This window comes from Dromiciops gliroides, chromosome 2 (assembly GCF_019393635.1).
Source record: "Dromiciops gliroides isolate mDroGli1 chromosome 2, mDroGli1.pri, whole genome shotgun sequence".
Lineage (NCBI taxonomy): Eukaryota > Metazoa > Chordata > Mammalia > Microbiotheria > Microbiotheriidae > Dromiciops > Dromiciops gliroides.
In genome coordinates this window covers 524,405,829-524,420,781 of record NC_057862.1, presented here as the reverse complement: position 1 = coordinate 524,420,781, position 14,953 = coordinate 524,405,829, and the positions used below count along the sequence as shown (strand labels likewise).

The 14,953-nt window shown below is 39.7% G+C and overlaps 1 protein-coding gene across 1 annotated transcript; it reads right to left on the bottom strand.

Moving 5' to 3' along the window:
- Window positions 1–22: 22 nt before the first annotated feature.
- On the bottom strand, window positions 23–14,167 carry MAK16 (MAK16 homolog). Its single transcript, XM_043987628.1, has 10 exons — window positions 14,034–14,167; window positions 11,976–12,025; window positions 11,760–11,869; window positions 11,583–11,647; window positions 11,182–11,333; window positions 6,045–6,099; window positions 3,666–3,740; window positions 2,425–2,550; window positions 1,213–1,278; window positions 23–977 (listed from the first exon to the last, which is right to left on the bottom strand). The coding sequence occupies exons 1-10, from the start codon at window positions 14,046–14,048 to the stop codon at window positions 786–788; spliced, it is 906 nt and encodes a 301-aa protein (XP_043843563.1). The 5' UTR covers window positions 14,049–14,167; the 3' UTR covers window positions 23–785.
- Between the last annotated feature and the right edge of the window lie 786 nt (window positions 14,168–14,953).

Below are 14,953 nucleotides of genomic sequence, written 5' to 3'. Positions count from 1 at the left end.
ATAATAAATATATTTTTTCTTATTTTGAAGATAAAATATTACCTTTCCTTCACCATCCATTAACCTGAAGAAAAGGATTCCGGAAGGTGTCTTCCCAAAAGTTTGGATGACAAGGGTATGTTCAGGAGAACAATTTCCCACTCAGTATAAAAGTGACTGGAAGTAGGGTAGCCTGTTTCTTCCCCTTAACTCCATAGGAGTAGGGACCAAGAAGAGCAAAAAAAGTCTTAATTAAGCAAAAGGAGAGTGAAATCAAGGACAGCTAGGTGAATGCCAGGCCTAGAGTCAGGAAGACCTGAGCTCAGACCTGGCCTTAGATACTTAGTAGCTGTATAACCCTGTTCAAGTCATTTAACCCTATCTGCCTCAGTTTCCTCATTTATAAAATGAGCTGGAAAAGGAAATGATAAACCACTCTAGTACCTTTGCCAAGAAAACTCCAAATGAGGTCATGAAAAGACATGACTAAACAACAAGAGTAAAATAAAGTGGCATGATGATAGGCCACTCTAAGGCTGCAGGTATGTTTTTATCCACAAGCTTAAAGCCCAAGTCTTCTCCAGCCCAACTGTTACTGTAATAATTCTGCCTCTCCCATGAAAATACTGATCAAAATTTGAGGTTTTCTCTATTTCTTCACGCAGAAAAAAGTAAGTATTTGGATGAAATGGTGTGTTTAAAAAACAAAGCCTTTAAACACAAAATGGGAGAGCATGGATCTTTTAAAAGATGGAAAAATTAAAATATTCCTTATTTCTGTCTCTTTACAAAATGCCTGAAGATGATCAAGCAGTCTGGGCTCTGGTGGCTGTTTCTGTCTCCTGCTCATACTCTACTTTCACATAGGCTCGCTTTCTCTTCACGGGGCCTTTGAGTGGGGCTTTGCCTTTGTGTTTGGCAGGAGCAGCTCGATCTTCTTCACTGGATGATCTCTCCTCCTGATCATCTTCACTGGTAGCTTCTAAATTATCCATATCCTAGCAAGGAATGAGTGACCAAAAAAAAAAAAAGCATAATGTGTAAGTGCACACGTGGACTGATGATTACAAAGTCTATTCCATCCACTCCCACTATTTCCTATGAGAGCCACATAATCATGCTCTAAAAATTTAGAAACTGGAAATCTGTGAGTGTTTCTGAATATTCTGAATATCCTCACATTCCATCTCTCCAACCTGCCAGGACAGAGCCTTTTGTATCTATACAACTCACCTCAAAATCACTAATGTCACTCTCTTCCACCTCATCATCTTCCACAAATTCCCTTTTGTTCAAGTCCTGAAAGAAACCATCACTGTTAGATACAAAACACAGCTGGAAGGATCAAGGCTGGCTCCAAGTGGCCAACATCTTTTATAACCTTTCAAAATGATTCATTTAAAAAGTGTAGTAGTTGTTTTGAAGGGTCAAAAGGAGTTACCAATTAAAGGAAGAAGCAACAAGGTAAAAACAGATTAAAGCTTATGTGCACGTATGCAAACCTAGCTGTTATTACTTGTTGCAATGCTTTCCAGTTCACCAAACATAGAATCTCTTAGAATTAGAAGTAAACAAAGTAGGAAAGCCCTCATTGTTAACTGACCCATAGAAAAGGCTCCCAAAAGGTTAATATGTAGTAATCTTAAATCAAATATTGTTCATAACAAACATTTTTTCTAAGACACCTGCCATGTGGTTAGAAACATCTACTTGTTCAATTAGCTCTTCTATTAAACTGAATTGACTATTAGGAATAAAGTCTAAAAGAATCCTGAAGGCTGTACTAAGTAACTATACTTTCCACAAACTTAGGTACAGTTTAGGATATTTGTTTGGCCCCTTGGTAATGTTACGATTGGAATGACACCACCTGCTGGAGACTTACTGTAGAAGAGTTCCGCCCATGAAGCGAAGGTCTTTGAGGGCAAGACCAGGAGTCTTTTCTTTGGCGTCAGGAAGTGAGCGGGGTAATGGGAGGAAGAAGGAAGAGAGTAGCACTCTGTCTGGCTCTCTTTCCTCTGGACTCTGGTGGAGAGTGGAGCTAGAAATGTGCTCTCCCTTTAATAGATAGGAATCTAGGCCTTTCTCTCTCTCTACCGAATTCTTATTCTCCTTAATAAATGCTTAAAAGTCTAACTCTTGCTAAAGCTTATAATTTATTGGTGACCACTCATTAGATATTTTAGACAGTTTAGCTAGAATTTTAGCCCTTAACAGTTAAGTTTCACTGATGAACTGAGAAACATGCATCCATCCATCAGCAGTTGCTTGGTTACAGGCAAGGCAGATGAACAATAATTAGCTCTCAGTGGTGGCAGAAAAGTAATCAGAACCAAATAATTATTGCTAGCAAAGAGACTGAAGATGTAAGTTATGCTGGTTCTTTATAAGGAACTAGTCCTAAAGCAGTGGTGTAAATGTATGAAAAATGTCAACAAAGTTTACATCATCATCTTCTTCCTCCTCTTCATCCTCATCTTTCTCTTCAGTATCTGAGTAGTCACTTTCAACCTCCTGATGTTCCAAAGCTTTGTCAAAGGCATGAATGGGGAAGTTGTAGATGTCACCATACTGAGGAACACAACATAAGAGATTTGGCTTTAATCACAACAGAAAACAGTACCTGGAATCCTACTTTCTAACAAGTATACTGCCTAACCATTAACACCCCAGTGGTCAAACACCAGACTCTTCAAGTACCTTTACCTTGTTTTGAATACTTCACAGCAAAAGAAAGAAAAGGAGCTGGGATGGCTTAAACTTAAGGGCCAACCGGCTGAATTGGTTTGTGCTAATTATTTCTTTGAAGTTGAGAGTAATGTACAGGGAAATGTACAAAACTGGCTTAAAAGGTTTTTTGGGGGGGCAGCTAGGTGGCGCCAGTGGATAAAGCACCAGCCCTGGATTCAGGAGTACCTGAGTTAAAATCCGACCTCAGACACTTGATACTTACTAGCTATGTGACCCTGGGCAAGTCACTTAACCCTCATTGCCCCACCAAAAACAAAAACCAGAAGGGAAAAAAAAAAGTTTTTTTGGGAGAAGCAAGAGGATAGTGGAAACTATGACAAATATATATGACAATATAATTTTCTAAAATAAAATTAGCAATAATATCAAATAAAATAAAAAATAGCCTCCATTTATAGTTTTTTTTGGCTTAAAAAGCATTTTCATTTTGTGAGGGAGGTAATACAACTGTTATCCATTTTTTTTTTCAAATGAGGGAACTAAGGCACAAAGAATTCAAGGTGTTTGCCAACAGTCAAAAACTAGTATCAAAAGCCAATATTGGGGGCAGCTGGTGGCGCAGTGGATAGAGCACCGGCCCTGGAATCAGAAGTACCTGAGTTCAAATCCGGCCTCAGACACTTAACACTTACTAGCTCTGTGACCCTGGGTAAGTCACTTAACCCCCAATTGCCTCACTAAAAAAAAAAAAAAAGCCAAGATTTCAACTCAATTCAATTCAATCCTGACTCTAAATCTTGTTACTACACCCCTAAAGTTCCCTCTATGGAAGATACTGAAGAAACCAGTGGATTCTCTTCTACTTCTATCTTCAGGTCCCTTTCTCCCCTGGCAAATGCCCTCACCAAAAAAAATTAAATATTCCCAATTTCCATTAGCAAAGGAAACAGTTTAAAAAATTTTTAATTATGCATCCCATTATCCAAATGTCTTACCGTATCTTGTTTTAGCCTCTCCAATAATTCCTTTTCTATTGCATTATCTAGCTGAGCAGCTATTAATGCTTTTTCCTGAAAGAAAAAAAAATGTATTGCATCAATATAAAGAAAAATTAGCACCCTTGGGTCTGAAAAGCTAAAAGGTTTGAACAAGAAAAGATACGGGTTCTAGTATCAGTAACACTAACCAACAAGGAACCCATTTCCCTAAATTCTCCTACAAAATTGTCTCAATCATCTCTAAAGTTAATACCTAACAAATATTTCCATTTTTAACAATGTTAGACAAATGTAGACAAAGCCATTGCACATGTTTAAGCATCTCTAGAATTGAGGCATCCAGAGTCCTCAACTTTGCAAAGCCTGGAAAGAGTAATTGCCACGTTCTAAAAATGTAATGGTGCTAAGGAATACTAGGAATTAGAAGCTTTTACATAATGATCTCTGCTTTCACAGAATTCATCATCCAAAGGGAGGCAGGCTCCTTCTAGTTTCATTTTCTCAATGACTATTTATAAAACATTTTTAACACAAGTGGGAGAGAGGTTTGAAGCATATCAGAACCAAGCTTTACTTGGATAAAGAAAGACATCATTGGATAGGTGATTTAAAGCACATCAGAAAGGATGTAAAGACAAACTTCACAGGCCTTATGTCAGCGCTGTATTCCTTCTCCCCAAATTTCCATACTCCCCCACCCCTCCTTGCTTGCCCCTCTTTACCAATAACTAGCCACCCTGAAAGAAGATACCAAGTTTAGGTTCAGCTCAATTTTATGGTGTGCCTACTATATTCAAAGTACTGAGAAAGATACTAAAAGCAATAAAGCAGGATCCTTGTCTTTAAGTACCATTCTAATACAGAAAAGACCAAAAAAGAAAAAGAAACAAAGGAAACCCTACAAGGTACACTGTGTTAAGTGATAGATGAGAAGTATGATGTGTTAACTAGTACTTTAGAATTCAAAGAGTTAGATTAGGATTTGGATAGATAAGAGATGGGGAGCTTGGGTAAGACAGTCCACAGGGGAAGTGGCATGAGAAGAGGCAAAGAGGATTGTTTAAGAAGGGAAGAGGAATAATTCAGTTTGGCTGGAACAAATGATACTTGAAGGAGAATGAGAAGATAAAGCTGAGGGCAATTTGAGGAATACTGAGTTGTACAGTTTGGTATAGTGAACACAGGAATAATAATAGATGAGGCCAGAAACTTAAAGCTATCACACTGCAAAGCAACTAATACTAATGAGACATTTATATTACACTTTAAAAATCCACAGAATAAGTGACTTACTCATGAGCCTCACAGTATATAAGATGAACTGTTAGATAAACTGGAAATCAATCAACAGTCTACTACAATACACTTGAGTAAAGGTATAGAAGGACCTGTGCTAGAATGGTGGTAGAAATGGGAAGGCCAGAAAATGTGAGAGTATGTGATTTTACTACTGTGGGAGAAGCAGGAGATAATGATAACTTGAAGGAGACAAAACACTGCTGTCACTGATAATAACGACAGTTAGCATTTAAATACTGTTTAAAAGTTTGCAAAGCCCTTTACGAATATTACCCTATTTGAACCCCACAAGAACCCTGGAGATAGTTACTGTTACTGCTGCCATTTTACAAATAAAAAAACCAAGGCAGGCAGAGGTGAAGTGACTTTCCCAGGACCACAAAGCTAGCAAATGTCTCAGGTGGAATTCAGACTATGGACCTAGTAGCTCTATCTCCAGGTTAATAGAAATAAGGAGGTTAAAAAGAAATACTTTGGTGGGGCAGCTAGGTGGCGCAGAGGATAGAGCACCGGCCCTGGAGTCAGGAGTACCTGAGTTCAAATCCGGCCTCAGACACTTAACACTTACTAGCTGTGTGACCCTGGGCAAGTCACTTAAGCCCAATTGCCTCACTTAAAAAGAAAAAAGAAATACTTTGGGGGAATGAAACAAGATGAGTGAGGTCAGTTTCAGACATGATGAGCTTGATGTACTGGTAGGACACCAAGCTGGAAATATGAAACTGGAGTCTGAGATAGAGCAAGCAGTCAAGAATGTGGCACACTGATAACCTTTAGCTGTTTATTTTTAAAAACACCAAGTAATCTCCAAAGGAACAAACAATCCCAGAACAAACTATTAATGTGGTTTTCCTTCTGGTTTAGTCCATATACCCTAAAAATACCAACACTTTAATACAGGATGAAAGCCATGGGACAATAATCTTGGTATTATGGAAAACATGTTTTATCAACACTGTGGGATGAAGCAATAGTTCTTTCTTTGTCCAGCTGAAATCCAAACTATGGGCAGCTCAGAGGCTAAGCTAATCAAACCATTCTCAGAAGTCCCCTCCCTGTGCCCCAAATTAATTTTACCTCTCGTCTTTTTTCACGCCTTTCCACCTTTTTGCTCAAGGGAACAAGTTTCCTCCTATAAAAGAGAAATAAAAATTAATTACACAACAACACATTCTTCTACTCTGATACAAAATGAAAGAAACAAGGGCTGTCTCTTTAAGACTTGGCTCAAACAGATTAGTCCACAACTTCCACAGAGTCCCATTCAGGCACTTCAGTGTGGCCTGGAGGTGGTCCTGGGGTTTTAAGACTGGCATCAGGCACAAACTCTGGCACGTTCCACCATGTCATAAAGGCTTGAGTTTTCCAGCAAGGGTTACATAAATGGTAGTCATGGTGCAATAGTAGTGCTAGTGCTAATAAAGCTGAGAAATGTATTTAGTGATCAAGAGGTGGACATTACTAGAGAGCCTGAATCATCTCAGTCAATCTTACCTTTCTATATATGAAATCTAAAGACAAAAGAAAGTTGTGGTTAAATAAAAGGATGGGGGCAGCTAGGTGGCGCAGTGGATAGAGCACCGGCCCTGGATTCAGGAGTGCCTGGGTTCAAATCCGGCCTCAGACACTTAATACTCACTAGCTGTGTGACCCTGGGCAAGTCACTTAACCCCAATTGCCTCACTAAAAAAAAAAAAAAGAAGAAACAAAACAAATAAATAAAAGGATGGATGGATCAAAGGTTCTCTTTGGAGAAGGAAATACTAAGGAGTTGGAGTTGGTTTCATGGTACTGTATACCCAAAGACAACATGAAATATCTTTTTATTAGACATGCCAATCATCTCATAGTGCACTGACTATGATAAGCATTTGCAAAAAGGCAATCATGAAAATAACTGCAGCTTATTCTCTAAAATACTACAGAACAAGTTGTTAATCTGAGGTCTGTGAACTTGTTTTTTAAAAATTCTTATAATTGTTTTTCAATATAGTTGGTTTCCTTGGTAGTCCTATGTATTCTATCTTATGCATTTAAAAACATTATTCTGAGAAGGGTCCACAGGCTTCACCAAACTGCCTAAGGGGTCCATAATACAAAAAAGGTTATGAGCCCCTACCATAGAAGATAAAAAGGGGTCATGAGTGGAAAAAGTTTAAAAACCCTGAACTACAGAATGGTTAACCCCACTATGGTATATGAACATACTGTTATATTATTACACCATAAAAAATGATGGAAAGGATGCTGAAAAGTATGAATTGATGCAAAGTGAAGTGAATAGAACCAGGAGAACTTTTTTTGGGGGGGGGAAGGAGGCAACTGGGGTTAAGTGACTTGCCCAGGGTCACACAGCTAGTAAGTGTCAAATGTCTGAGACTGGATTTGAACTCAGGTCCTTCTGACTCCAGGGCTGGTGCTCTATCCACTGTACCACCCAGCTGCCTTGAGAACATTTTTTACAATGACAAACCATATACCCAAAAGAAAAAAGAAAAAAACTCTGAAACACTTTAGAATTCCTATTAAGCAATGACCAACCAAGTCTTGAGAATCTGTGATGAAGAATGTTACCTACTTCCTGACAAATGACAAAGAAGTGACTGACTCAAGATGAAAAAAAATATATTTAAGTTTTAGTTATGGACATTGTGTGGATTTGTTTTACTTGATTATGTTCATGTGTTACAAGCATTTTTCTTCCTCTCTGTTTTTAATTTGGGGTGTGAGGGAGTTGAGGGGACAAGAGAGGATTAGTAATAGTGATAGCCAAAAAGAAGGTCAATAAATAAGTTTTAAAATGCAAAAAAGAGAAAAAGAAGGAAGCACAAAAAGGGCAATTGTTAAAGTAGCATTTAAATTACACACACACACATTATTTAAAAGCAAACTATGAAACAGAGACACACAATTTCAAACACAATCCTATTTTTATGTCCTTTTTTTGGAGTTTAAGCTCAGAATTTAAAAAAATTAAAGGAGAAATGAGAGACAGGGAGAGGATTAGAGGAAGGGGAAGAGAGTGAGAGAGAAAGTGAGAAAAAGAAAACACAAGAAAGAAAGAGGAACCCCTATATCATGCAGGCATTGAATAACATCATCAAAATGTAATTAATTATATCCTGACAGAAAACAACTACTTTCCAAGAGGGGGGTCAATTTTCCAATCAGCTGGGTATATAGCCAGATTACCATATCAAATGAGAACAAATAGAAGATATAAGTGTTACAACTGAAACAACTTTAGTCTCAAATTTTACATTTTGTGCAAATTAAAACAACTCTGAGGTATCACCTCACACCTATCAGAGTGCCAAATACAACAAAAAAGGAAAATATTGGATGTAGGAGGGGATGTAGGAAAGCTGGGATGCTAATCCACTGTTGGAGTTATGAATTGATCCAACCATTCTGGAGAGAAATTTGGAACTATGACCAAAGGGCTACAGAACTGTGCACACCTTTTGATCCAGAAATACCACTGGCTAGGTTTATATCCAAAGACATCCCAAAAAAGAGAAAAAAAGACCTACTTGTACAAAAATATTTATAGCAACTCTTTTTGTGATGGCTAAGAATTGGAAATCAAAGGAATGCCCATCAACTGGGGAATGGCTAAACAAGCTGTGGTGATGGGATATTATTGTGCTATAAGAAATGACAAACACAATTTCAGAAAGGCCTGGAAAGACTTATATGTATTGATGTATAGTGAAGTGAATAGAACCAGGAGAATGTTGTGCACGGTGACAGCAATATTGTTTGATGAAGAACTGTGAATAACTTAACCTCAGCAATACAATGATCCAAGGCAATCCAAAAGAACTAATGATAAATTAATTAATAATATTCACCTCCAAAAAAAGAACTGATATTGATTGAACAGAGACTGAAGCATGCTATTTTTCACTTTCCTTCATTTTTTCCTTTTATTCAAGTTTTCTTACACAAAATGACTAATATGGTAATGTTTTACATAACTGCATATGTGTAACCCATATGACTGCTTACCACCTCAGGAGGAGGTAGGTGAGGGAGGGAAAGAGGGATAGAATTTGGAATTCAAAACTTTAAATCAATTATTATTTTTAAAAAAAGAAAGAAAAATTTACATTTTGATTTTTTTTTTTAAAGGGAAGGTAATGGGGGCAGCTAGGTGGCAGAGTGGATAAAGCACCGGTCCTGGATTCAGGAAGACCTGAGTTCAAATCCGGCCTCAGACACTTGACATTTACTAGCTGTGTGACCCTGGGCAAGTCACCTCACCCTCATTGCCCCGCGAAAAAATTAAAAAGAAATAAAAATAATAATAAAAAGGGAGGATAATGGACAAAACAACACAAATTTCACCATCACCATTTCCCTAAATTAGTTTAACCAATATAAATCAACCTGCAAGAGGAAATAAAGAGAGTCTAGAAAACAATTCAAAATAGCAAATTTTCATGCCAATCAGAAAGATCTAAAGGCAACATTGGTTTACAATATAAACTCATTTCTAAAATCTTACAAAGGAGAATGCTGAAAGATTATGAGCAGTATCTCTTTATTAAAACAGCAAGGGGGCAGCTAGGTGGCGCAGTGGATAGAGCACTGGCCTGGAGTCAGGAGTACCTGAGTTCAAGTCCAGCCTCAGACACTTAACACTTACTAGCTGTGTGACCCTGGGCAAGTCACTTAACCCCAATTGCCTCACAAAAAAAAAAAAAACAGCAAGAAGCAATAGTGGGAAACCACCCCCCCCCAAATTTTCAGAATACTTGGCAATACATTCAATTAAGACAATTATCATGGGTATTTAAAAATGAAACCTGAAGGACCAAAAAGAAAAATCGGAAAAAAACTATCAAGATTTCTGTAACAAATTATATCCTTGGGGCAGCTAGGTGGTGCAGTGGATAAAGCACCAGTCATGGATTCAGGAAGACTCGAGTTCAAATCTGGTTTTGGACACCTGACACTAGCTGTGTGACCCTGGGCTTAACCCTCTTAACCCACTTAACCCTCATTACCCCACCAAAAAAAAAACCCAAATTATATCCTCTATTAAACAACAATGGAGCCACCACAACTAGAAACTAAAATTGTGGTCTTTCATGAATTAAAGATGTCAAAATAGCACTAAATCAAACAAAGATGGAAGGAAGAGAAGTGGAACTAGACCAAGTATACAAAGAGTAAGTTCATGATGGAAATAACAGAATTTTGAGGGTATTGAAGGAACTATTTTCCAAGAAAGGATGCCAAATGCTTGGAAAAAATTATGGGCTTATTATTACCCCCCCCCCAAAAGTGATCCAGAGAATATTAGTAACTACCTATATACCTTTCTTAGCTCTGCTGTTCAGTCATTTTCAGTCTCAAGTCTGACTCTTTGTGATCCTGTTTGGGGTTTTCTTGTCAAAAATATTGGAGTGGTTTGCTACTTCCTTCTCCAGCTCCTTTTACATATAAGGAAACTGAGCAAACAGGGTTAAGTGGCTTGCCCAGGGTCATACAGATAGTAAGTATCTGAGGTCAGATTTGAATTCAGGAAGATCAGTCCTCCTGGCCTGACTCCAGGCCTGGAACTCTATCCACTGCACCACATAGCAGTCCTTCTCAACTCTACAAAATCTTTATTAATATTCCAAAGATTAATGCTTTGGTGTAAGAACAAGGAATTTTCTGTGAAACGCTGTCATATTTGCTATGTTGACGAATGTTTCTTAGTCACTAATGTGATACTCTCAGAATAATAGAGACAGAGGATGCTAGCAGAGATAATAGTAGTTTAAAGTTTTCAGTGGCTGATACCTTAAAAAAAGTTTCACCAACATTTTTTAAAAGTATGATAATCATAATCATTTTTCTATAGTTTTTTGCAAGGCAATGCGTTGTTGCAAAAGGCACAATATTGAAAATCTAAAAAAAAATAAGCTATTCAGCTTCAAGTCATTTCCTTTCCTCTCTTTTCAATAACTTGTCAGAAAAGACTACTTATGGGCAGCTAGGTGTCACAGTGGATAAAGCACCAGCCCTGGATTCAGGAGGACCTGATTTCAAATCCGGCCTCAGACACTTAACACTTACTAGCTGTGAGACCCTGGGCAAGTCACTTAACCCCAATTGCCTCACCAAAAATAAATATAGATAGATAGATAGATAGATAGATAGATAGATAGATAGATAGATAGATAGATATGGGGTGGGTTGGGGGGATTATGGCACTTACTGTCGTTTTAAAGTAAGTTTACGGATTCGAATCAGGTACTGGGTAATCTTAGTGAAACGCTGTTTACATTTGTGTCGAAGGAAGCGAGGCCAGTAAATAAGATTTTCATCTATTTGCTCCAGAGCTTTCTCATAATTCTTACTGAGTCGGACCTGTCAAACCAAAAAAGAAGCTTATGGTGGGAGTTGAAAATGGAAGGGTCTTTTTTTTTTTTAATAGCCAACTACAGTTTCTTATCAGTAAGGTTCTCAAAAGATCTTTCACACAGATGTCAATTACGAAGGCTTCAGCAGTTGCATTTCAGAGCACCTTGAAAAAGGACACCTGACTAAAATGACTGGGGTAGGGAGTAGGCAGAATAGGTATATGGCTTCTCTTCCTTTTTCACTTCTAAGTCTTACCCGCTCCCATAGGCGCCTAGGGAAAGCTGCTCGTTCTATCACCTTCATATACAAGTAGCACTGACCTGAGAAAGAGAAAAGTATGTGCCATTATTACTGGGAACACTGACACTCAGATGAGGTTCACAAAAACTTATCAAGCACAATCCTATAAAGGAGAAAAAACTGGGTTCTTACCTTTCTCTTCTTTGATGGTAGCATACTGGCTATTGGCTAATGGGCAGGAAGACCGGTTACACAATCCTGTTAGGTTGTATTCATTTCGACAAAAGTTCTGGGTCTTGGTTCTGGGGGGCAGGAAGGCAAAGAGACAGTAATATGAATTACTAGTATTATACTAGGTACTCCCTTACCCCCACCCCCAGGCACCAAAATTAGAAATTAGATTCTCACTTCATTTTGTAAGAACAAAACTGCTTGTTTCCAAGCATATCCCAGATAACCTGCAAAGACAAAGGAAAAATAGACTTTAGTAGTTCCAACTGACAGACATAAACACATAAGTCCTGCCTTACAGAAGAAAACAGACCTGGAGAAATATACTCAGAGAAGATGAGAGGTAGTATTATATAGTGGGAAGATCTGACCTAAAAGTCAGAATAGTTGAACATAGATGTAGCATTAAACTAGCTATGTGACCTTGGGCAAGTTACTTTCTCTCTCTCGACATCAATCTGTAAAACAAGAGGGTCAAGTTCCATGGATCCTTGAGGTTCTAAATGCTATGGTTCCTGTATGACAGGAAAAAGTGTTTGGCAAAATGGGCTAACTTTTAAAGACAAAGAAAAATTGCTAGTCTGATTTCCCATCCCAAAATCATTATCACAAGCTAAACCATTATCTGAGGGACCTATTTTAAATAATTTGTTACATATAGGAGTTTCCTAAATTCAACAACTTAAACATTGATGGGGGCGGCTAGGTGGCGCAGTGGATAAAGCACCAGCCCTGGATTCAGGAGGACCTGAGTTCAAATTCGGTCTCAGACGCTTGACACTTACTAGCTGTGTGACCCTGGGCAAAGTCACTTAACCCCCATTGCCCCGCAAAAAAAAAAGACAGGTATTTTGTATGCATTTACTGGGTACAGAACACTGTGATACGGGCTGGACAAAACACAAAGATTAAATAAGACAAAGTCCATGCCCTTGTACGTTTACAGCAAGTTAGAGTATATATACAAATATACAAATAAGTCATGAGATCTAGGTGGCACAGTGGATAGTACTGGACTTGGGGTCAGGAAGACCTGAGTTCAAATCCAGTCTCAGACACTCAGCACCTATGTGATCCTGGTGAAGTCACTTAACCTGCTTGCCTCAATTTCCTTATCTGTAAAATCAGGATAATAACAGCACCTACTTTGCAGAGTTGTTGTGAGGATCAAATGAAATCATACTTATAAAGTGCTTTGCAAACTTTTAAAGCGCCATATAAATGCTAGTTATTATTATTCTAGGAGTACTAGCATAGCATAATGTTAAAAATAAACTGATTCAACAAGCATTTGTTAAGCATCTTTTATGCACCAAGCATTGTACTTGGAGCTCGGGATAAAAAAAAAACAAAAAAAGGAAACTTGTTCTAGTCTCAATTAGGTTGATGATCCAATGCCCTGGGTGTGAATTCCCGCTATCCCAGACACCACTGCTATCTTAGCCAAGTAAATTAGCCTCTCTGGCCTCAAGTGTGAAATAGACAGCATTCCCTTCTTGGGATAAGTAAACAAAATATGGCCGGTTAGGAGGGTTCAAGGCCTAGGATGATGGTAATGAAAGTAAAGGGAATCTACCCCTAAGCTCCTCCATACTGGAACAAAAATAAAACATAGAATGAATATCAACATCAGTGAAGTTCACTTTAAGGCTCATCCCAACAAAAACAAATCCCAAGTGTTAAGCTGTAAATGATCATTAAACCTACAATTTCGGGGGTTTCCCCCCTTGTCTCAGGAGTTGGAAAAGGGGGAGACAGCATACTTAATAAACTTGCACAGTTTAATACTCGATCGAATAGACCCAGCACTGGGGCTGCACTGTTGGAGAGAACAACCATAATGATGAGACCTGAGATTTATTTGAGTCCTTTTACTTTTCCTATTTCTCTGCCTTTCTCTCCGTCTCTATTTTACAAAGCCAACAACTTACTACACACTAGTGAGGATGCTTCTACCCTGCTTCGCTCTACAAAGGGCGAAGGTCGGAGGTCTGCGGTAGGGCCCGAGGCGAGGACACCGGGCAGGGCAGGGGGCTCGGAGCCGGGCTCCCCCACCCAGGGTCGGAACGCGTGGACACTGAGCCTCGTTCAAAAGGGAAGCGAGAGCCTGGAAGTGGCTTCACACAGCGACTTGATTTGGGGACAGCTGCCGAGATTTGTCCCTTCCCCTTCCTGGCTCAGGGTCGCATCTCCTCCGACGCTCCCTAGGTCCCGAAAAAGACTGGGGAAACTTACGTCGTCCGACTGCATGGTGCCGGCTGGTATAGTTCCTCAACGTGCGGCTCCAGATGGATCGGGGGTGGCCATGCAGCGAAAGAGCTTCTTCCGGTGTCTTGACAGGAAGTCTCGACACTCGCGAGAACTGCATAAAGTCTCCCGACGTCTGGGAGCGCCCCCTGCCTAGGACTTCCACGGTGCGCAGACTCAGCCTCTCAACTCCTCCCACCTGTGCTTGTCAGATCGCCTGACTAGATTAGTCGAAAAGCAGAAAGGGGAGCGAGGTGTTTCCCAGATGCAATGCAGGCTCCGGGGCGCTAGCCTTGTCCTGGGATCTCTACCCTCCCAAATCACTACCTGGCTCTTTTAGTTAAATGCATTTTCCACAGCCCCTGCTCTGGGCCCCTGACGTAACTCTTCTCCAAGACCTCCGAAAAAGAGCATAGAAAGGTATGCCCAGTGGTTGATGGAAGATGTGCCCTCCCTGCGCGGGGCGGTGCAAAGAGCACTGGGCTCCGAGCCACAAAATCCGGGGTTTGAGTGTCTGTCCTCTACACGGGCTGTGTGACAATAGGCAAGTCCCTGAACCTCCCTTGGTCTCAGGTCTCCCTTGGTTTCCCTTGGTCTGTAAAATGGGAATAATTGTATTTGCACTAATTCCTTCTGCGGGTTATTGGTGAGGAAAGTGCTTTTAAAGCCTTACAGCGCTAGGGGAGTGCGCCTGTGGGTTATCCCAGGATGCCAATGAAACGTTTGTGAAGTCCCTCTCCCTCTGCCTCTTGCCTCTTGCCTCTTGCCTCTTGCCTCTTGCCTCTTGCCTCTTGCCTCTTGCCTCTTGCCTCTTGCCTCTTGCCTCTCCCTTTCTCTTCTCTGTCTGTCTCTGTCTCTCTCTCCCTCTCTCTCCCCTGCCTCTGTCTTCTGTCTCTCTCCCTTCCTCT